Source organism: Eumetopias jubatus, unplaced genomic scaffold (genome assembly GCF_037043125.1).
Source record: "Eumetopias jubatus isolate StellerSeaLion01/CBP00866 unplaced genomic scaffold, mEumJub1_p1.0 scaffold_13, whole genome shotgun sequence".
NCBI classification, from domain to species: Eukaryota; Metazoa; Chordata; class Mammalia; order Carnivora; family Otariidae; genus Eumetopias; species Eumetopias jubatus.
In genome coordinates, this window is record NW_028274819.1 from 104,940,265 (window position 1) to 104,964,191 (window position 23,927).

Below are 23,927 nucleotides of genomic sequence, written 5' to 3' on the forward strand. Positions count from 1 at the left end.
TTTCTTCTAAGAGTTTTCAGCTTTAGCTTTTACATTTACATCAATGATCCATTTTTAATTTTATTTTTAATTTTTGTACATGGTGTGAGAGTGTGAAGTAGGGGTCCATCTCTACTCTTTTGCATGTGGATATCCAGTTGTCCAGCACCATTTGTTGAAGAGACTATTTGCTGGTCAAATGACCAGAGATGTATTGGTTTTATCTGAACTCTCAAGTCTATTCCACTAATCTACAGTACTACTTTTTTTTTAAGATTTTTTTTTTTTTTGAGAGAGAGAGAGCACACAAGAGGGGTGGGGGGGGAGAGTGAGAAGGAGAAGCACACTCCCTGCTGAGCAGGGAGCCCAATGCAGGGCTCAATCCTAGAACCCTGGGATCATGACCTGAGCCAAAAGCAGATGCTTAACCGACTGAGCCACCCAGGTGCCCCTCTACTGTATTACTTCTTAAATCTGAAATAATTATTGTTGTTTTCCCTTAAGAGTAAAAGGCAAAAAAAGAAGTGGATTCAGAGAGAAGATTACTCTTTAAGGAGATTTGGCTGTGATGAAATGGAGAAAGACAGGGCATAAGGCAGAGGGGAATAATTGGAAGGTATTTTGAGACTATTAACATTTGCCTTGCACCTCTTATATGCCACACACTATACCATATTATTTGCATACAATATTTCACTTAATGCTCATAATCCCTCAAAATTATCTCTATTTCATGAACAAGGAACCTAAAATTCAGTGATATTAACACCCCTGCCCATGATCACACACTCTGCCAAGAGCAAAAACTGCACCCCAGATTTGTTTGATTCCATACTCCATATTTGTCTCACTCTACTTTGTGTCCAGTTCTGGACACAAAGTTTGAAGTGCCTTCCTACCTACAGGGAGATATCTAGTTGTCATTCAAAAATATAGCCCTGAAACTCAGAAAAGGGCTGGGGTTAGAGATTAAAGTTTAAAAATAATCAGCACATAAGAGTAATCGAAGTTGTGGGAGTGGAAGGGATTACCTAAAAAAAATATGAAAAGGCCTGGGTCTAGACCTCCCATGGATCCCAGGACACATCAACATTCAAGGGTTTGACAGAGAAGACAAGAGAAGACTGTGTTGGGTTGAGTTCATTGGACTGCACATCCAAATAGGGCAATCGTCCAACCTGTTCATCTCTGTATCTCCTGTGTCTAACACAGGTACTACATAATGGATGCTCAATAAATATTTGTTGAATGAATAATTGGTTGGCATTGAAGTTAAAGAGGAAGAACGTGTACAGAAGGAGAACAGTAAGTGATTTTGAAAAGTCAATGGAAGATAAGGTTTGAAGAGTAACCACTTTGATTAAGGCCAAGGTGGTCAACATCGATCCAACAAAAAGAACACTAAGTGGATTAGCTGAGTAACAGTCGACTGGTGGCTTGAGTAGTGAATGGGAAGAAAGGATGGAAAAAGGACAAGTGGGAGACTATTTTTTCAAGGTTTGATGGGGGGGAATAAGAGAAAAAAGCCAGTAGCTAGAGGGCTAGCGAGTTACACAAGCTTTTGTATTTTCAGAAGAGAGACCTTGTAGCTCATTTGTGAATACAGAAATTAGATTAACATCCTAGTTTATAAGCAGCTATGAATTTATTTACAGTATTTGGGATAAGTACTACAAATACACAAAAGGCTTTTTCCAGGAATGGAGGAATTTATTAGACTTTTAAAGAAGAATTTCCAGGACGCCTGGGTGGCTCAGTTGGTTAAGCGTCTGCCTTCGGCTCAGGTCACGATCCCAGAGTCCTGGGATCGAGTCCCACATCGGGCTCCCTGTTCGGCGGGGAGCCTGCTTCTCCCTCTGCCTCTGCCTCTCTCTCTCTGTCTCTCCTGAATGAATAAATAAAATCTTAAAAAAAAAAAAAAAAGAAGAATTTCCAAATATTTAGACTTCTCTGCATTGGCAGTTTATGTTAACCTAAAGAAAGTACTGAAGGGGATGACGATAAAATAAAAAGCCTCTCAAGAAATGAAGGGCGCCTGGGTGGCTCAGTTGGATGAGCATCTGCCTTCAGCTCGGGTCACGATCCCGGGATCCTGGGATCAAGTCCAGCATAGGCCTCCTTGCTCAGCAGGGAGCCTGCTTCTCCTTCTGCCTGCCGCTCCCCCTGCTTGTGCGTGCTCCCTCTCTTTCTCTCTCTCTCTCTGACAAATAAATAAAATCTTAAAAAAAGGAAACAGAAATGACTGTTTCAAAACAATGCTAGAAAAAGAAATAGAAACTAATTCTGGTAGTAACATAATTTGTTTTGTTCCCAATATAAATCCCTCATTCAAGAAGAAAAGGGACCTGGAGGCTTACAAATGATTTTATTTACCCTAGAAAAAACATTCTACCTTTCTTATTGTGCCAATATCTTAAGTGCCTTACTTTGTTTTTTTTTTATTAATGTAATTTTCAAAATTGCATATGTAACAGACAAAATTGGTTACAGTCAGCTTTTTACTATTTGGTTTTTGTAGATTATTATGGACTTTTAGATTAGGCCTGGGTAGACCATAAAAAGATAAGAAAATGTGGACATTATTAAAGCAAAAGGTAACATACACGATAAAAGAGAAATTACAGGCAGCGTAGGTTTCCAGCATGTTTGAAAGAACAGGGAAAGGACTCTAAGGAGAGGGCGTGGAGCAGGTTAAATTACTTCTCAGGCGTGGCCACTAGGTGGCGCAAATCTTTTGCAGGACTCAAACTGAAAGACCTGAGCACCTGGTTTTAAGGAAAATCTCCAAAGAAATTAAACTTCTTGCCTTCAGGAAGAACTGGACATTTTCTGTGCTATTTGTGACTGTCGGATGGTTTGTGTGTGTTCTTGTTGTTTTATATTTTGCTGTGTTCAGTGTACATGTTTTGATACTGTAGATTTTCCAAAGATATTTTAGCTTGAGTCAGCAGCATCCTGCAAGTGGCTAAATGGTACTTGGGGTGATGGTGGTGATGACGATGGTATGTGTCTTCAGAGTCCTAGAAGTAACTTGATTTCAGTATTGCTACAGAAACAATGTAAGAGTGAAGTACCACAGGAAAAATTCTACTCTCAAAATGTTGGTAGCAAGAAAAATACGAAATTTCTGATCTAATGTGCTAGGGAGTCCTTACAGAGCAATAATGAGTACTTACTTGAATTAGGGGGCCAGGACTCCCGGTATTCACTACCTGCTTGAGTTCTGGGTGACTTGCCCCGAACCTGAGGAGCCACACAAAAATGTGAAGAGTTATGATCAGTGGGAGAATTTATCCAAGAAATGTAAATAATAAAACTGTACCTGAAATACATACTTTCCTACCACATCTTCCATAGTATATAAAATTGGACAGTGTATCCTAACAATAATGATGTACATTTATAAAAGGCTTTCTAGTTTCCAGTGCATTTTCCCATATTATTTCCACATCCAATGTCAAGCTCATTCAGGGGAGAAGAGGAAGGGCAAGAAGCAGTAAAGAGAGACCCCCCCCCGTGGGGTCAAGAACCACAATTCCTTAAACACGCAATTTCTAGGAGCAAGAGTTATCACAAACGCCTTTCCTGATGAAGAGTCGGCTCCATTTAGAGGAAAACCTTGGCTAGGGTCTTCCGGTCTTAGCATGGCCCTCATCTAAACTAAACTTGATCAAACTAAGTTCTTTGGGTGCTTGCCCGAGAGAAGCACCCAGGAAGAGGATTACCCTTCTGTCCTGTTTCTTCTGGGTCTCCATGGCGTGCAAGCGCTCCATCAGGCTGGAGATGCCCTGCTCCAGGCTGTCGATGGTGTGGTGCTGAGGGTCGTGGCCGCTGAAGCTATTGCGCAGGCTGCGGAGCGCATCACGAACGAGCTGCAGGTCACTGGTCTGTGGGCAGAAGGGAGGTGCCGCAGGGCAGGCACGGCGCCGTACGATTAACCACATCCCAACCACTGGGCTTAAGTTGGTACAGGAGAGAGCCTCCCAGGACAGGTCTTTTATTTTCAAGGGAGGAGGTGTGAATGGTAAGAAATTTTCCTGCACAGAAGTGGGCCTACTGTTTGCCCGCGAATTATCATGGTGGATAGCAAGCGCTTCACATCTTACGCACTCAACAAACGCAAGAATTTGGGAACTGGGGTACAAAAGGCCCAGGGCACTGGCAATGGCTAGGCTACTCTTCTGGTTTTAGCTGGAAGGGGAGGTCTGCACGCAAATCCTAAGAACCTACCCCTTTGTGAGTGATTGAAGCAGCTCCTTTGCCTGCCACTGGAACGAGAAAACCATTGCTTTGAGAGTTCTGACTGTTGTAGTTGGTCACCTACAGCAGCAAGAAGAAGTGATGCTTGTTATAAGGGAGAATTCCAAACCAAGATGTCCTGTCTTATTTTTCTTATTTACACTTAACCCTTCCTGACATAGTATATCATTGTGTATTTGTTCATGTTGCTCTCAATTAGAATATAAGCCTCATGAGCGCACAGACTTTTTTTTTCCTCCATTTGTTCACTGCTGTAACCCCAGTACTTGATACTTGGTTGGCACTGTTGAATGAGGAATGAGCAAAATGGAAGCCTCAGCCTGGAGACCCCCAACCTCGCCTCAGCCCGGCCACTGGAGGGCCTGAGAATGCTGCTCCAGCACCTCCGGGCTTCACTTCGGTGAGGAAAAAAAATAAGAACAATGACTAATATTTTTGAGCCTGGCTTGGTGCCAAGTGGACTATCCATTTTCCAGATGAGTCATTTCTTTTTTTTCTTTTCAGATTAGTCTTTTTTTTTTTTCAATGAGTCTTATTTCTAAGGCTCAGAAGCAAAGCAAATTAAGGTCACACGATGGCAAAAAGTATGAAAAGCCAGAATTCGAAATCAGATTGTCTTTGCCTGGAACCTGCACTCTTTTTAAATTTTTTTAAGTTTTATTTATTTAAGTATTCTCTACACCCAGTGTGGGTCTCGAACTCAAGGCCCTGAGATCAAGAGTCACATATTGTTGTGACTGAGCCAGCCAGGAGGCCCTGGAACCTGCACTCTTAACCCCCTCGCCAAATAGCCTCTTTGACCCTGCAGGTGGGTGGGGGGGCAAGGTGCCAGTTACCTCATCTGCCTCTCTTTTCATACAGTGAGCCAAAAGGACGTCTTTCTGTTCCAGCTCCCGCTCTAGATCCACCTGCAAATAAGAGACTAAATCAGAAAAGGATGTCTTCAGGCTGGAGGGGCAGGAAGTCAGTGAGTGACTATGTTCCCACCTGCTGGTAACTGGCCTCAGAAAGCTTCCGGAGGGCTTCTTCCAGCTTGGCCTGGTGCTGCTGGAGGAGGCGCTCCTTCTGCCCCAGCTCTTTCTGCAATCGAGACAGAGCTTTCAGACGGTAGGAAAGCCAAGCGTGCTGAACAGCTCACCGCGGGCCGGCAAGTTCCACCAGAGCAAAGGAGAGCCTCAGGGGGAAGAGTCCTTTCCTCAAGCCACACAGGAAGAAATTCCACACCGTAGTCATGTGACACCATAAAGGAGTCTTGGAAACGTAAGGAGGAAGGAACTACCATTTGTAGGAGGACCACTACATGCCACGCATGCTAGTTAGACATAAAGGTTGAGCTGGAAGTTTCCAGACAGCTACTTCTATACTCCTGCTCGCAGACATGCTATCTATTCTTCAGGGTTATTGAATCAAAAGCACACAGAAGGTTTCCTTGCAGAAAGCAGCAATGAGAACAGGGTACTTAAGAGCTCTTTGAACAACAGCAACAATAGAACGTCCATAAAAGATCAAATGGAGATCCTTTCCAAACTGATACGCATACTTACTTGATATTCTCCCAAGAGCCGGTTCCGCTCATCTAGCTTCCTCTGCAGGTCCACCTGCAAGAAGGAAAAGGGAGAATACATTGGCACAGAGGTATTGTCTGCCAAGCCCGGTAGGAAACCAGCTACGTAATAACCAGGGTTGAAGTTGGCCGCTAGAGTACAGAGCCCAGAGAGGGCTCTATGGTGAAAACACGCGGCTGTGCTCCGGCTGCTCCCGGTTCAGTAAGATAATCAAACGGCCGCACCACAGTTGTGCCTCTGTCCCAGTGTCCTCAGAACTGAAGGGCTCGAGGCCAGTGTGAAATGGGCTTCCAGCCAGGAGCAGAGATGAATCTAATAGGAAGTAAAACTAATTGCAGACAAGGAGGGCGGGCACCTCAGAAATAAGCTAAGAGAGATTAGGATGGCACGTCTAACAGGACTTCACGTATCCTATTTTGCTACTGGGGCTCAATGAGGTCCGAGTTCATTCATTTAGCTCACATTCTGGTTGTGCAGCTCATCTTTGTCCATATTTGCCCTCAGCAGTTCTTGTTTGAGCTGAAGAACAGATGTGTCCTGTTGAGTCAACCTTTGCTGCAAGGCATCCTGGGGAAAAAAGCATTCTCATTACTGTGGTCCCAATTAATCAATCAGCCAGTTATCACTACAAGTTTTAAACCCCTTACTGCGTATCTAGCATTAGTTCTGGCAAACTAGGAGACTTTAAAAAGAGTGCGAGGTCTTGCTATAAGGAGATGAGCAGGAATTCTTCTGTCCCTTTCCAGGATGCTAGCAACTAAAGCAAAGTCCTATCCATGGTCCTACCTAGCTGACTGAAACCTGATTTTTCCTCCACCTATTAGTCACCCCTACCCGCCACTGCATTCCTGACAGCATGATGCCCTAGAGGGAGAGTCCGTGCCCTCTGGGATCTGACAGACCGAGATTCAGATTACAAGTCTCCTGCTTACCGTCACGACAGTGACCACGGACAATGCTCTCGCCTTCCTCCCACCCTGGCTTTCTCATCCGTATCTTGGGCATTTAAATAGTGAATCTAGATGAGCTCTTTTTCCTTCTCATTCTTTGCCAAGTCCCCATCTCCTAGAGGGCTGGACCCTATTTCTGCCTGCCACCCTGTTCATACAGAATCCTTGGAATCACTCCCACCCTGTCTTCCAGAGCGTTGCTCCCACCCTGCTCCCATCGCCTTCCAATGCCGAGTCTGGACCAGGATTGGGATTATATTTCAATGCTCAGAACTCTTCTTGGACTGATGGTTTCTCTTCCCATTGTCTACGATCTTACCAGCTTTAGGGTATCTTTCTCTCAGCTTGGAACCTCTTGGTTCCTACCCCGCGTAAGAAATGTGGGTTGTACATACTTAAAAGGGTCAGCTAGAACACATTTTTCCAACCATGGTGGCCTGATATGGAACTCATGGATTGGAGCTGCACTGCAGTGTATTTGCCCTGACTATTCTCTCTTTACAGACTGCAAAGCAATGGTGCAGGCTCCAGAGAATGTGAGGGTCCATTCTTAAGTACACTGTCAGCCACGACAGTACGTGCCAAAGGTCGTCCAAGATGCCCCTTGGCATCAGCAGTTCAGAGAACTTTTCCCAAAGTGTTAGTAAGTGTTGCATGGGAGAAAAGGCACTTCTGTGGTTAATAATTTCAAACTTTTTTAAGCCAACCTTCTTATGACAGACTTTCTCAGGTCCTTTGGTATGGTGTTATTCACTGGGACTCCTCCAACCTACAGGGCCTTTCTCAAGCTTATCTGAGCACAGAACACTTTGTTTTCTGAAGTACCCCAAAGGATTAAGGCTATGAAATACACTCTCTGACAAACACTGCTGAGCTGCCCTCCAGTCTAGCCCATGAATGGAAGTGCAGAGAAGAGGGGAAAAGCAGCAGCTTAAGAACATCCGTTCGCACTTCTAGGTGTTTATTCAACAGATACATTCCCACTTGGGTGAAACAACATATATTCAAGGCTGTTAGCCAGATCACTGTATTAGGAAGAGACTGGAAATATCCTAAAAGACCATCAATAGGAACTGATTACATTATCATATAAATATACATTGGCATACTATGCAGCCATAAAAAAAAAAGATCTAGAAAGGTCTTTATGTATCAATAGAATGATCTCCAAGATACACTACTAAGTAAAAAAGGGCAACATGTCAAGCTGCATGTATAATATACGATTATTTGGGGAAAAAATCATATACATACATATTTATTGATAACTGCTAAGTTACCTCCAGGAAAGAGAACTAGGTGACTGGGCGGGCGGGGCAGGGGGGGCGATGGGGGAGCAGGAGCAGAGAACAGGGCTGGAAGACAGATTTTTCAAAGATTATCTTTTTAGACCTTTACTTCAAGCCATTTACTATTATTAACTACTCAAAAACTACGTAAATTACAATGTTTAAGAGGACATTCTTCTTTAGAGTTGAAGAAAACTGTAAAAACTGATTGTTTTTACATATAAAAACTGCCAGGGTGCCATAGGGGGAAGGGACAGCGCATGAGTCGTAACCACCAGAAATAAGCCTCAGCAAAACACAGGTGTTTTCCTCGGCGGGTCTCACTTCCCATCCACAAAGCACTTGCCAGCATCACACGGCCTGTCCAAGGCTCCCGCAGACGTATACAAGCCCACAGACCCAACTACCCTCCTCCCACTCCCACCCACGCTCAGCAGGAGACAGCTTTACCAGGTAGAGTTTGTTTAGTTAAAGGGTTAAATGTCTTCCTTTTTACCTTTATCCCCTGTAAGTTTCTGGCTTCTTGTTTACATTTCAGCAGCTCCTTCTGCAAACCAAATATAGTTAGATCAGATGGTAGCATCTGGGTTGCATCAGAAGCATTACCTCATTCTGTCAGTAAGAACACAAAACTCAGATAACCATTCCATGAATAATTAACCCTCTCCTGAGGCAGAAAGCAGGTCCGGTCCAGTAAACAGTAAAGGCTGCCTCACAGAGACGAGAACGAGACCCATCCCGTTCTTCCCTGTGCTACCCAGGCCCAAATGCAGGTAGAGAAGTCTTGCCAAGAAAGAAGATACCACACATTCCCACAGACTCTCATTCCTACATTGAGCACTCTTCACTGACAGGAAAACCTAATCCTGATAATCTAAGTCTCCCTTACTGAAACACACAATCGTATCTTAATATGCCTACCCCCAATGTCATTTGTTCAGCAAAGGGTTGGAATACTCTAGATTGTCCAAGTGGGCATTATTCTTTATAAATCAAACAAAAACACATTCAGCCCAATAATGAAATACTAATCATCCATTATAGATGAAATACATGTATGTAATTGTCATCAGGAAAGATTTTAGGAGAGGAACATCCATACCCCAGACCCTGCTCTCTTCTTTTTCTATTGAATCACATCAAGAGTTTGGAATTACCATATCTAAAATGGGGAATTCCTAACATGGGCTCCACAGATGGACTCGAAAGTAATTCTATTAAAAATTCAAGTCAGTTGAGTGTGTGCGCACATACTCATGCATATTCCTGGAGAGAGCGCTAATGGCCATATACCTATGACTCCAAAAAACCTAAAACCCACTGAACTAAAAGCATTCTGGGAAGAAGTCATTATAAAGGACCATAGTGGACTATAGTTAATAATACTGTATTAATGTATTTGAAAGTTGATGAGATAGTAAATATTAAAAGCTCTCATTCAAAGAAAAAAATGTGTGACTATGTGTGGTGGTGATCATTTCATAATGTATACATATATCAAATCAATTGTTGTACACCTTATAAATTATTAAAAAATCATTTTAAAAAGACCATACTGGGGGCGCCTGGGTGGCTCAGTCAATCAAGGGTCTGCCTGTGGCTCAGGCAGTGATCTGTGTCCTGGGATCCGGCCCCTCGGCAGGCTCCCTGCTCAGCGGGGAGCCTGCTTGTCCCTCTCCCTCTGCCACCCCCCACCTCGTGCTCTCATCCTCGCACGTGCGCGTTCTCTCTCTGTCTCAAATCAATTTTAAAAACCTAAAAAAATAAAGAAAAACAAAAAAGACCATACTGATATTAGACCCATTTTTAATTAAAAAAGAAAAATTATGAAACGTTTAAAACATAAAGAAAGGTAGAACCAATGACACAGAGAACTATTACTCACCACCAAGACTGAAAAGACATTACTTTTTTTTTTTAAAGGATTTTCCTGTCTTTTTTTTTTTTTTAAAGATTTTAATTATTTATTTGTCAGAGAGAGAGAGAGAGAGAGACAGAAAGAGCACAAGCAGGGGGAGTAGCAGGCAGAGGGAGAAGCAGGCTCCCCGCTGAGCAGGGAGCCCGATGTGGGACTCGATCCCAGGACCCTGGGATCATGACCTGAGCCGAAGGCAGACGTTTAACTGACTGAGCCACTCAGGCGTCCCAAGACATTACTTTTTTGCCATATTTAGGAGCTGTCTCTCTCTTTCAATTAAACAGACACAGCTGAAGTCCCAAGTCTGCATCCCTTCCTCTATATCCACCACTGTTCTGACGCTGGTGTGTGATACTCCCATAAATTTTTTCAAAGGGAAAAAAGGCACATGTTCTGACATACCTTTAGGTCCTGATTCTCCTCCCTGCTCTGATCCAGACGACTTTGGATTATAATCTAAATATAAGGCACAGAGAGATGGCTATGCAGTGAAATTCAGAGGTCATTCGTTCAACAAATATGTACTGAGCACCTTTCTGATGCTAGCCTGGTACTGCGAATTCAGAGGAGAAGAGGCGGCAGCTCCCCACCCGGCCCCTGGTGGAAGCACACACACAGGGCAGTGCAAGGAAAGGACTGTGGATGAAGTTCAGACAAGTGTGTATGTGGTGGGTCCCGGGGGTCGGAGAAAAAGCAAAGGGATGACAAAAGGAAGCTTGCCTTGGAGGTAAATTATTGTTGCTGTTTATCAGAAAATGAAGTAGAGGAGGACAGGAGAGGAATCAGGAGAAGCAGCCGGAAGGCTGCTAGCATACTGGAGGCCTGAATTAAGGCCGTGGCTGTGTGAATGGAGAGAAGCGGACGGAAATATTTAAAAAGTGAACAGACAGAGCTGGGTGACCTACTGGACCCAGAGGGAAGGGCCAGAAGGATTCAAGTATGATATTTTGGGTATCCGGGTGGATGGACAGTGATCAGAAACAGAGTGCAAAGGGACAAATAGTTTTGGTGGTGGGGAGAGAAAAGCTGTTTAATTTACGAATCAATGAAGTGAGATGCTTATGGGACATGTAAGTGGAGACGATCAGCAGGTGGTTACATGCTCCACATACAAATCTACAACTCCGCAGAGAGAGCCGAGCTAGAAATCAATAGTTGAGAAGCGATATCTGAGTCAGGCAGGAAGTGAGTGGCGCCATGGAGGCAGATAATACTGCCCAGGTGAATGGATAAGACAGCAGAGGGCCCAGAGGGGAACTCTGAGGAGCACTGGCACTTAAGGCATCAGCAGAAAAAGAGATGCTTCAAAAGGGAACCTGAATGTAAACTCTATGAGGGTGATGTCTTAGGTCTGCTTTGTCATCACCGAATCTCCAGTACCTTGAAACTGTGCCGGGCACGTAGTTGGCACTCAATAACTATTTGTTGATGAGGGAGGGAGGGAGGGAGGGAGAGTGGAAGAAAGAGTAGTCAAAAATATATGCGGAAAACCCGGAGAGGCTGAGTCAGGGAAGAGAGCAGCATTTCAAGAAGGTGAGGACAACAGAGTCAAAAGCTCAAAGCAAATCAGACACAGAAACCAGATTATCTGGTGTCCAGTCACAAAAGAAGGAACTCACCAGTTGTTCCTCAGGATTGACTCCTGGTTCACAGAGGGCCAAGGGCCTCTCCTGTTCATCTTCGGGTAAGGATCCATTGAGCAGTAAGGCCTAAATAACCACAGAAGCAGAAAGAAAATGGACTCCCATCAGATGACTGAGTCCAGAGTTGAGCTTGGTAAGCTTTTCCTAAATTGAAATCACAACTGAGCTTCCTATCAAAATCTCCTTGGTAATTTCTGGTCCTTAGATACCTCCAATTTTTCATCTTGGGTCTATGGGAGTTCCTTTTGTCAGGCTAATGCTTAGGACCCTTTCATCTCTCTGGATGCACCTGAATCATCCACTCCAAGGCTCCTTGGCCCCAGCTGCTCAAAATGAATTCTACAACTGGAAAGTGAACTAAAAGCAGTAAGAATTATCTTTCCTTAGATAAGTTTATTACAATGAATTCTTTTAAATGTATTTAGGGGCGCCTGGCTGGCTCCGTCTGTAAAGCATGCAACTCTTGATCTCAGGGTTGTGTATTCGAGCCCCATGTTAGGTGTAGAGATTACTAAAATAATGAAAAAAAAAATCTTAAAAAAAAAATACATTTAGAGCACTGACTTGGGTTTGTTGGATTTTTGTTTGTTTTAATAACTCTGAATTTTTACTCCCTAGGGCAACCTGTATAGAACAAGAAGGAAAACGTATTTACGGAGAGATGTCCTCCTTCATTGCCACTCCCCACAACAGGCTTTGCTTTCTTTAGAATATCGAGGGGAGGGAAGCTCAAACCCTAGGGCCCCTCACACGCACTGACCCTCCCAAAGCCCCGATCTAATATTGTACACTTGACCCTTGAACAACATGGGTTTGAACTGCACGGGTCCACTGATAATGAAGTTTTGTTTGTTTTTTTTTTACAAAATATACAGTACTGCAAGTATATTTTCTCCTCCTTATGACTTTAACATTTTCTATTCTCTAGCTTACTTTAACAACACAGTATGTAATACATATAACAATCAAAACAGGTGTTAACCAACTGTTTATGTTATCAGTAAAGCTTACAGTCAACAGTAGGCTATTAGTAAAGTTTTGGGGGAGTCAAAAGTTATATGCAGATTTTCGACTGTGCAGGGGTTTGGGTCCCCTAGCCATCCCCCACCCCAAGTCGTTCAAAGATCAACTGTACTCACAATCTGTAATCTTATTCTTAAAGAAGGCCCCCAAAACTGTATTCTTTAGCATTCACAAAACTTGGAACTGCTCATGCAGGTAGGTATCATAGGACCTATCAGCTCAGTGAAAGATTTAAGAGTGCGTCCCCATTTTATATTTCAATTCTGTCTCAATTCAATCAAGAGTTACAGAGGTTAAATCCTGTTTCAATAAATGTAACACAAATTACATCACAAATGCTGGTATATAAAAACTGTTTAAAATCCAGCCACTGGTTGGTCTACCAAGCACTAACTAATAATAAAACGTTAGTAAATCCAACGAATTTGGCTATCCCATGGAGTGTGGCAAGAGGTGTAAGACAACTGTAAGACACCACGGGGAGCTAAGGGGGAGCAACGTCACAGAAACACTAACTCTGTTAGTGGCAAAGTGTTGAGGGGGCTCTAACTGAGGCATACCAGTAAGTCAGAAATCCTGGATGTGGCTTAGCATGCAACTTCCTCATCACTGAAAGAGTTAAGAAGCCCAGTGGATGCTGTGAGCCCCATTGTATTCTATAATGGAACTGAATTCTCATTGTGATCATGTGGCTGTGAATTAAAACAACTCTGTTCGCAGGGAATATTAGGGTGCTGACTTTCTGCCTATCAAATCTCTTCTTTTTCTGTCTAATCTGCCATCGGATTTCTCCCAGCCTGAAAAATGCAAACTAAACCGAAAGCCAAACTGATGGATATCTATGTTCATATAATGCAAATCATCCTGGGAAAGACCTGGTTGGGTATGATCCCAAACTTAGCACACATTAATTAAACCAGTCCTTAATGGAGTGGCAGATAAGAGATCTCAAAGGCAGACCTTTAAAAAACAACAAAGCCAATGGGGAAAAATCAACAACTCTCCTTGGGAGTGTTTAGGCAGTAAACATTCCTCCAGCCCTTGTCAGCTCCTGGGGCATATATTATGCAAACTGTTTCTCCACAGCACCAATCTCCTTTTTTCTTTCAGAACCCTTTGTGTCCCCACCTCGTTGCTGGCTGGCTGGAAGCACACCCTCCACCGCCCGCCGGTAGCCAGAGCCACTCACAGAATGTGGGCTTTGTTTATGTATCCATAAATATTTGACAATTCAGAAGCAGTACAGTTCCCAGCACAAACAGAAAGGAATATTCCTAGGCAATTTCAGGGTCATCAGCACACGACAAGGGCTCCCGCAAACAGGGACAGACACACAAAGACAGAGGACCTGGGGGGGGGGTCATTCTGGGTAGGAACTAAGTCAAGTGGGTGAGTCGGCCTGGGCGGGGGGAAGGGGGGAGAATTGCCGAACTGGCACAAAGGTATAGAAAAGACTGAAGGGCTTTGTTGCTCGAGGAAAACCTGTTACCTGATCATTATGGCTTGGCAGCCTCTTACAAATGCATTAGGGGGGAGCTAAATTCCTTAGCTAGACTCAAATGGAGACCTGCGGCATTACTTGAACTCTTGAACTCTTCCTAGGGACAAATTCCCGACTGTTTGCTGTGCCTATCTCTGGGAAAGCCCCGCGACTGCAGGTCTGTAGCTGCGGATGGGGAGAGACCCACCTACGTACGAGCAAAGAGCCAGAAGAGGGGTTTGGTAGGGGTCCATGATGGCTCCCAGGCTTACAGAAATCCCAACAGCTGTGCTGTCAACAAGAGTCCGCAAGGTCCACTTAGGAGTACTCACACATAAAGAATTTTCTGCTCTTGGGGCACCTGGGTGGCTCAGTCATTGGGCGTCTGCCTTCGGCTCAGGTCATGATCCCAGGGTCCTGGGATCGAGCCCTATGTCGGGCTCCCTGCCCTTTGGGAAGCCCGCTTCTCCCTCTCCACTCCCCCTGCCTGTGTTCCCTCTCTGGCTGTCTCTCTCTGTCAAATAAAATCTTAAAAAAAAAAAAAAAAAAAGAATTTTCTGCTCTTTGAGTGCTATTCCCTCTGTCTAAACTCCCCCTTCAACTCTGACCTCATATGAAACTGAATCAGTTTATTTTCAACTGATCCTTGTGAATTAAAAATAATCATCGATCGGTGCACCCAGGATAAACCACACAGGAAAGAGCTACCTGTAATCCTGATATCATTTTCTTTGCTTCCTCCATTTCTTTTTCCAAATGTTCTTGTTGTTCCAACAGCTGTTCTTCCCATGAGGTCTCCAGATAGGTCCCGGGGCTGCCTGGTCGCCAGTCTCGGGAAAACGGAGAATCTGTCTCCTCTACAAAATGGAAGGAGGGAGTACAGTTCATGTTGAAGAAGACAGTTTCCAGCAGAAAGCGCTCACAGTCCCCCACGTTCACGGGTTCAGGTCACCTGCCTTCCGAACCTGTCCACACGGCGCAAACGAGACTCTCCACCAGGTGGGGCTGTGAGACACACAGAACTGGCTATGAACTCAGACTCCGAGGTTGGGGAAACGGATCCTCTGAAGAACCTTTAAGAAGTTACTAGTAAGATTCCCTCCTGGGGAGTCTCAGTATGGGACACATAGACCCAACTCTTAAGTCTCTGGAACTGGCGTCCCTGAAGCTGGATTCTGCCAGGTACAAAGAGAGGAGCTGCCAGTTGCCATGAAAACTAAATTCTCATTGGTTGCTGCGAAGCTTCAGAGGGGAGACTTCGAGTTAATATTCCTTTGACCGTTCCATCATACCGAAGCCCCTTTCACATAGGACGCTGTGTGAGTCACACAAGAAGCAAACTAGTGAGAGCACACGTGCACAAACTATTCAATCTCGCTCCCTGGTTTCGTTTTATTTTCCTATGTTTATGGTTTCTTCACTCTGGTTTCCTTGCCTATTTTATCACATCTAATTGTGTGCCTGGCCATTAAAAATGCATTACGGGATACGGAAGGGTATAAACTCTCTGAGTGTCTTCATTCGTAAGCGTGAATGTAATAAGGATAATTCCTCTGGGTTGCTGTGAAGATTGAATGAGGTAACTCACGTGCAGGGCTCCATGGTGCCTGACCCAGAGCGCTCACTCAGTAAATGCTCTCCCTCCCCAAGGTCCCAAGAGTTTCTGAATCAGTAGCAGGACGGACTCTTTGGTGCTAATCCCAGGGCTAGAGGCAAGAATTTATGTCCAGTTTTTCTTCTGAGGGCTTCAATTTCATTACAACCCTTATAGATGAATAAAACTCTATTGAAATCACATGCTTTGCTTCTTCTATGCTTTCCTCTATGTTTATGTAAGAAAAAGGAGAGCAGTTGAAACGGAAGAAGTCTAGACAAAGGGAACTCTTTGTGGCCCCTTCTGTGGCCGTCACACCAAAAGTCTGATACAGCCCTGCTCTTTACCTTCCTACGGACACCTCAGTTCATACCATACATTCTTGGTTCATATTTAAGTCAAGGACTTACTGAAATTATTTCTATAACACAGGAATAATAAAAACTGTTTGCTTGAGTAAGGCTTTTGGATTGCCCCAAAGTCATTTCCTAATTCATAGGTAGCCAGCAGAGGAACGGCCCGTCTACACTGCTGTAAGATTTTTGACAGCTATGACATCAGAAGTGACATTCTGCAAGAGGATAAACACTTTCATTAGCTCAAAGGCATCAGAGCCCCCTAGAGCTGACCTAGCATGCACAGACTATGGAGAGGGAGAAGACCAGGGAGTTCATAGGTAGAGAGTCAGGACCCCCAAACACTTCAAGATGAGGACTGTTCCTCGAGCCAACCCAGGCATGCTGACAGACAGTACCTGTTCTGTTCTCTATTCCTTCAGAGGGAATAATCACAAAATCTGCCTTCTCCTCCGACTGGGTTATAATGGATTCGCTCTTCGCACTGTGGATAGGACTAGGTGAAGTCAGGCTGTGATGGAAGGAAAAGGAAGACAAACAATTATTATGAACAGTTGTTTATTTTTTTAAAGATTTATTTATTTATTTGAGAGAGACAGAGCATAAGTGTGCAGGGGGGAGGGGCTGAGGGAGAGGGAGAGTCTCCAGCAGACTCTGCACTTGGTGTGGAGCCTGACGTGGGGCTCGATGTCATGACCCTGAGATCACGACCTGAGCCAAAACCAAGAGTTGGATGCTTAGCCAACTGGGCCATCCAGGTGCCCCTGAACAGTTGTTTAGAAGCCAACTGTCATAATTTATCCCAGAGACATGTTCTTATTCATCTTACTCCTACTGCCTATAACATAGTCCCCAGCCCATAGTATGAACAAACATTTGTTGAATGAGCCCAGGATGAACTTATGGAATGAATGAAATGAATGTTAAATGAGTGAATGACCCAGTCTTTTCCACAGCAAGGCTGCCTCGAAGCCTGACTCACAAAGAAGAGGTTTACCAGAAGGATGGGTAATCTAGCATCTTAAAGAACTCCAAGTTTGGTTTTGTTTGTTTGCTCTTTTTTTTTTTTTTTTTCTTTTTACTTACCACCACCACCTGCTCCACCACCATCCCTGGGCCCAGATTCAAAGACTGATATAGTGTGTGTCTTAATAGCTTTGGGAGCTGGAAGGAAAATCTACTCACAGACACAAGCATCACCAGCAGAGTAACATGGCAGATCAGCTCTAGGCTGATCTCCAAGGAGGGGACAATGCTGAGGGTGATTCATGGTGAGAAACTGCGGGGACTGCGGGCGGTGCCAGGCTGGGCAAAGGGGCAGTGGCAGCTCAACAAGGGCAGGACGCGACAAGGCAAAGGGGAATCAAAGACCTGCTCGGGAAAGGGAAAGGTTTGAGTGTACCAACGAAGAGTTATTCAGATCCCTGCTAGACTATTTGCAAATTATCATCAGAAACCTCTGCTCAATTCTTAAGTTCTGATACAACTATTAGCCTTGGAGGGAACCGCTGTGATTTTCAGGGAAGATGAATTTTAAAGCTGCAGAACAACAGCAAATCTGCAAGACAAGATGGGGATGTGAGGCTGATGTTTCCATCTGATAGGGGAAAGGAATCTGAAGAGCCTTTTTTCTCTGCGCAGCACCTTGAGAACATCAGCTCTGAAGCAATCTCAGGGGCTGTGCGGTCCCTAGGCCCAGCCCCTCTCAGGAATTCTTTCCAGATCCATCACCCGGACAACAGTGAAAATGTCTAGGACTCACTGACCCACTTAATGTGCCCCTGAAGTCTCCCAGGCTAATCCTCACAGCCTCGATCAGGAGTTAACATTTTGTCTTCCTAGAAACCAGGAAAAACAAGAGCTGAGCACAAGTGGTTGTAGTCAGAGATTTCAAAACCTCGAAAGCAGCCTGAGGACTAGTGTCTCATCCTCTTCGTTCTCCCAAGTTTAAGGGCTTTGGTGGGAACAACCTCAACCAGTAATACATTCTTATCCTTATTAGAACCTTAGACAACAATTTACAGTTTTTTGCTTCACATTAAGGAAAGTCGCTTAACCCTATCTATAGATCCATAACCTGAGCAGACCAGGGATAGAAAGGTGGCGAGGAGTGGTAATATTTAGAAAAGGTAATTGCTTATCCATCTTTCACCACTTAGGCAATCTGACTTCCAGGCCAACATGAACTAACTGCTGGGGAAGCATTAGTGGAAGGGCACTCTGTCATTATAAGAAGAATAGATAGATTTATGAGTATTCAGGCCTCCGCATTCACCTTCCTACAGAAATGGGGATCCGCTTGCAGAAAGAGGTCTGTATCAGCTGCTCTTCCTTGAGAAATGATAAAACGACGCTTCCTTAGCTGACAAGGTGCAATGGTTGACACGTTCTACTGCCTGCATTTGGCTGGACCACAGTGGGTATGTGTGAGACGCAGGGGGGAGGGGGTGGCGAGCGGAGTGTGAACCTAGGATGCTGGAAAACTGCTTGCCTAAAAGAGGAGACGCATGCTCAGCTCCACCCACCCCCTCTTAAGTGAGCTGTCTCCCATATAAGGGCAGGAGGAGGTGGATGTCTGCATATCCAACCCCACTGGGGGAGTGGCAGAGCAGCCAAAGGAAAACAACATTTCTCTTGAATTTGAGGCTGCCAGTGTGTGAGGCCACAGAGAGGTAACACCATGAAACCAGGTGGCCAAGTCAAAAGACGAAGGAAGAAAAATCCTGAGGCATGTGTCAGAGCAGTAATCCTGCTACATCCCCAAGAAGAACCTCAGAGATGAGGATGGTGCATTCAGTCATCTGCTTCAGGTCACAGAAAAGTATTTTAATGCTAATTAATTACCTGGCTTAGGCTCTCCCTGAGGAGCTAAAAATCCCTATTTTGTAAACAAGTAATGCCCCACCTGCCATCCTAACCCCCTCAAATCAGGGAACTGATTACAAATAAGGTGTGACTGATACATCCCCTAATTCCCATAGGTCTAACATCTCTCCAATCTCAGCATCAAACGATCCCCCAGCAAAGTCCAAATCAGAGTAAAATCATTTTTTTAAAAATGGGTAATGGGTGAGAAGAAAGCGTCCTGTTTACTCCTGAAGTGCCCTCCCACAGCAGAGACAGGACAAGGTAAAGGGCCACTCCTCCCTCCCCTATGCTGGCTCCAGTTTCCTAAACCCACTGTATTTTGTAGTGATAATCCCAGACCAGCAGCCTGTCCTTCCCAATACAGCGCCCCCACCCATCCCGGTCCGTCTCTGACCAAGAGCATCCTCCGGTCCAGGCCCTGCTCCCGCCCATGCGCCCCACCTCCAAAGCCAAAGTGGCTTCTGCTCACCATTTGACTTGCGTCCCTCCCATGGTCCCCCTCCTGGCTCCGGCTTCAGCGAGCCTGTTTCCCCGGGTGAAGCGGGAGGCTGGGAGTCACGGCGCTCCCGAATCCGGGCATGTCTCCCCGCGCTGGGGCCCGCAGAACCACTCCACGGGCAGGCCGGCTACCAGAGCCGCGGGCCCCGACCGCGGCAGAGAGTCAGAAGGGCAGAGAGGCGGGCGTCTCGGCCCCGAGGACGCAGATGCTCCCGGGACTGGGGCGCGCGGTCCCGGCCGCTCAGACGCTGCAGCTGCCCGGCCTGGGCGGAAGCCGCCTCCCCTCGTAGGCTGCGGGTCCCTGGCAGTGGCATCGCGGCGTCCGCGGCCGCGCGGCTCCGGCCGTGCCCCTGGGCGCGGGCATCTCACCCCATCGCCGGCCCGGGGCAGCGCTGCCCGCGGCTCCCGCTGCGCGGTCAGGTCCCGGCGGAGAGCGTGCGGGCGCCCCGGCTCCGCGCCGCCTCCCGCGCCTTCCCTCGCCGCCCCCGCTTCCAGGCTGTCAGCGCGGCGGGCAGCGCGGGGCTCGGACCAGGCACGGGCGGGGCGGGCTGGGAGGCCGAGCGGGAGCCCGGCGCTGGGCAGGGGCGGGGCCGCGGACGCCGAGGCCCGAGAAGGGGTGGAAACGCCCTTTCTGCGCGGACCCCTCCCTTCGCGGCCACGGAGGTTGGGGCGGGTGTCGCCAGGCTCCCCGCCGGAGTGGAGGAGCCTGGCTGGGTGGAGACTCAGGGTCGACCCCAGAAACCCGCCGAACGCTGCTCTCCTCCCACCTTCCCCCGGGCGTTGCATGTGTTCTTGTTTCCCAACTAAGGATCATTTTGCGTGGACACAGTAAGAGGCTGACCCGACGTCTACGGAGCAACAGGCGGCCAGGGCTCCGCCGGGGTGTCTCTCGAAGGGCAGAGGGGGGGGCCACCTTTCCCATCTCCTGAGCCGCTCCCCGTTCACAGTCACATCGCGGGGTCTCCTGGCCTTCATGGGTCACTGAGCCATGAGGTGGCCTCTCCCTGAGGAAGGGGGTGGGCGGGCAGAATGTTCCAGAGCCTGCTGGGTCCCGGAAACTCACGGAGGAAAACGCAGGGTGCTGACCCAGCATCCCAAAGATGTAAGTGAGAGGTCAGCTTAGAAGAAAATGACAAAAAAAATCAGGAAGGAGCGACAGACAGGGGGATGCGACTTATTACCTGACCCCTCTCCCAGAAAAACTCTGTCTGCCTCCTGCAGCCCGATTTCCAGGGGGTCCCTAATTCACTGTGTCACAGCCCCTGCCCCAGTCTGAGTTCTCCTGCCAGAAAGGAAGGAAGCAGGTGTTCTCGGGAAGAAATCCAGACTTCTCTCCTCTGGCTCGCTCTGGCGTGCTCCCTCTCTCTCTCTCTCTCTCTGGCTCTCTCTCACTCTCTCTCACTTTAACTCTGGCAGGCACAAAAAAGTGAAAGGCCTGTAGCCATGCAGGAAGCAATAGATCTCATTATACAAGGAAATGTCCTTTGATTCTGTACCAAGTGATAGTCTAAGCAGCAATCAAGGAAGAAATGGTTTAGATTCTCATTACTAGCACACCAGCTCAATGGGTACAGGGTTTCCTTCTGGGGTGATGAAAATGTCTTTGAACTGGACAGAGGTGATGGTCACACAACATTACGAAGATACTAAACGCCACTGAATGGTACACTTTAAAATGATTAGTGGCTAATTTTATGCTATGTGAATTTTATAAATAAAAAAGCAATCTACTAAATGTAAAAATTAAAGTTGAGCAAGGTTATCAGTATATTAAAATGCTGGGAAGAATTCCATGTGACGTCAATAAATTAAATGGTCTACCAACCTAAGATGGAATTTTATGTGGAAAAGAAACAGAAAGACAAAATAAAAGCGCTTAAGATACATATAAGAACATGTAAGAGGGCGCCTGGGTGGTTCAGATGGTTGAGCGTCTGCCTTCAGCTCAAGTCATGATCCCAGGGTCCTGAGATCAAGTCCCACATCGGGCTCCCTGCTCAGCAGGGAGCCTGCTTCTCCCTCTCCCTCTGACTGCCACTCCCCCCCCCACTTGTGCTCTCTCTCTCCCTGCCAAATAAATAAAATCTTAAAAAAGAAGAAGAAGAAAGAACATATAAGATATATATAAGAACAATTAGGCTTAACTAGAACAGACTAAGCTGGGCTGGGTAGGAGAGGGAAGGTCATAAAAGCATAAATTAAAAATGATTCAGCAATGAAATGAAGTTAGTAAATAAGCTGACATGATCCAGGGATGTATTTTTTAGGAGCATGACTTCCATGAGCCAGGAAAGTGGTCTTTTCTGCCACTACACTTGGCATCGATCAGGCTTTTATTAGAGCACTGTGTCCTGTTTTGGTCTTTGCACTTGGCTCTAAGAGCTGTAGATGGCCTTTCTGCTAGAGTCACAAACATCTTAGCCCACTCCAATGCATACTAATCTGCCAAAATTCCTGGCGCAGTAAATGAAAGTTGGAAACATCCTAATGCTCTCAGACAACTCTGCTCAGTTTTTTCTCTTGTTACAAGCTTGACACAACCCTCTCAGGCCACACTTAGCGTTCAGCTCAGGAGCCGGGGCAGTACCATGGAACGGGCGGTCAGAAACACCGGCGGCTGAGACGCAAATATCCAAACCAGGGGCTGGGCCCTCTCGGCCCCCAAGGCATGCCCCCAGTCATGCCCCCCTGTGGACGGAGCTGAGCACTGACACTCGGGCTCCACACAAAGCTTCCTTGTGTGGGAAACTTCCCTGCACCCCACCCTCCCTACCTTCCTGCCAGCACAAAACCGCAAAGCAGGGCTGAAGACAACCCCTTTAGAGTCAAACATAAACTGAGGGAAAGAGAAAAGAGGGAGGAGCCTTACTGCCTGTTATATTGCTACCTGAAGCTGAAAACTCTGAGCCGCCCCCACCCCCCAGGAATTCCACCTCTAACCAGGCGGGTCGTGCTGAGGAGCTGCCACCACAGTTACCTGGGGCCGCTGGACTCAGACGGGGACCTCTGCTGCCCTTCGTACTGCTGCACCAGGGCCCGCACGCTCCAGCAGGGATTCTCAATCTCCTGGTCCATGCCGCTGTTCCTAAAGTCGGAGAGCACCAGCAAACGAGAGGGTGTCAGTCGTTCAGTTCAGGGCAACTCAACAAGAACTGAGAGACGGCCACTCTCAGAGTGCTAAGGGAACAAAGAGGGGTAAGGCCAAGCCCCTGCCTTAAAGACACTGGACACCCAGTAAGGAAGACAGACATAAACACAACCAATTTCACCAGGCTCTGCAACACCCAGGGTCCTGCTCTCTCCCAGCAGACATACAACCCCCAAAAGGTTTCCTGCCATGAGTCTTCAGGATAAGTTGGCTTTAGGATACATTCTAGAGAGAGACTCCCCCAGATGACTTGGAACCTTGCTCCCACATATCTCCCCGTGAAGAAAACACACGGTGCCAAAGGCATATATTTAACATCCTGGGCACCAGGACAAAAAATTACAAATATGATTCCTTTACTTTCTGCTAACTACGAAATAAACATCTCTTTTAAAAGGGATTTTCTCTCTTGGAGTGTCCTCACTGACCGGTACTCCATGCTCTTTCCTGCAATGTGGGGTTGTTTAGGTGACACATCCATCTATTGCACGATATCATTTACTGTGAAATATCAGAGGAACCAGTTCCCATCCCCAGATTTCAACGCTTACCTCCGTCTGTATCGAAAGACATCCCGTCCTGACCGTGACATGTCATGACACACATCAGCCAGAGCGACAGCGGCTCCCTGGGCCACAGCAGTGGCGCAGTGTGGCTGGTGACTCTGCAGAGGGGCCCTGGGGTCCCTTCCTTGGCTCACCGTCCTGTTGGAGCCAGGTTTGAAATGAGCTGCCAAGGCAAGGACCAGCCTCATGATAGACTTCAGGTTTCCTTCCACAATATCTGAGGGACAGAAAAGACCCAGAGATCCTAAGAGGGAGGCAGAGGGTTCATTCATTTAATATGTATTTGCTAGTGACAAAGGTCTCTTTGCCTCACAAAGCCATGTTCAACAGGAAGACAGAACATTTAAAAGCAATCATAATGAAGTATGGTAACGTGGTGTGGTAGAGGAACAGGATGCTCTGGGAGCCCAAAGTAAAGGCATCTTGTCCACTCTAGAGGGCTCAGAGAAAGATTCCTAGGGGAAGTAAATTTTAAACTGAGACTTGACTGACACATGGTGGTTCATCAGGTGAAGGAGGAGAAGGAAAAGAGTATTCCAAGAAGAGGGAACAGAAGGTGTGAAGGTCTAGAGGTGAGAGAGAGCATAACCCACGAGAACTATGCTGTCCAGTATGGGACCCACTAGCCACATGAGGCTACTGAGCACTTAAAGGGTAGAGTCTGAATTGAAATGTGCTATAAGGGTAGTACTTCACACAAAAAAAGTCAGATTGAAACACATCTCATTAGGCTTAGTACAAAAAAGAGAATGCACATTATCTCATTAATAGCTTTTACACTGATTACATG

The 23,927-nt window shown here is 46.3% G+C and overlaps 1 protein-coding gene across 1 annotated transcript in view; it reads right to left on the bottom strand.

Moving 5' to 3' along the window:
* The window catches only part of DIXDC1 (DIX domain containing 1), a 57,535-nt gene that overhangs the window by 6,930 nt on the left and 26,678 nt on the right, over positions 1 to 23,927 (bottom strand). The window contains exons 4-17 of the mRNA XM_088017522.1: positions 23,123 to 23,354; positions 22,401 to 22,508; positions 16,456 to 16,568; positions 14,816 to 14,964; positions 11,581 to 11,670; positions 10,364 to 10,417; positions 8,540 to 8,590; positions 6,267 to 6,371; positions 5,784 to 5,837; positions 5,227 to 5,319; positions 5,076 to 5,147; positions 4,210 to 4,299; positions 3,705 to 3,866; positions 3,156 to 3,222 (exon numbers count right to left, since the gene is read on the bottom strand). Of these exons, the coding sequence (XP_087873648.1) occupies positions 3,156 to 3,222; positions 3,705 to 3,866; positions 4,210 to 4,299; positions 5,076 to 5,147; positions 5,227 to 5,319; positions 5,784 to 5,837; positions 6,267 to 6,371; positions 8,540 to 8,590; positions 10,364 to 10,417; positions 11,581 to 11,670; positions 14,816 to 14,964; positions 16,456 to 16,568; positions 22,401 to 22,508; positions 23,123 to 23,354 (1,440 nt within the window). The remainder of the gene's footprint in view (positions 1 to 3,155; positions 3,223 to 3,704; positions 3,867 to 4,209; positions 4,300 to 5,075; positions 5,148 to 5,226; positions 5,320 to 5,783; positions 5,838 to 6,266; positions 6,372 to 8,539; positions 8,591 to 10,363; positions 10,418 to 11,580; positions 11,671 to 14,815; positions 14,965 to 16,455; positions 16,569 to 22,400; positions 22,509 to 23,122; positions 23,355 to 23,927) is intronic.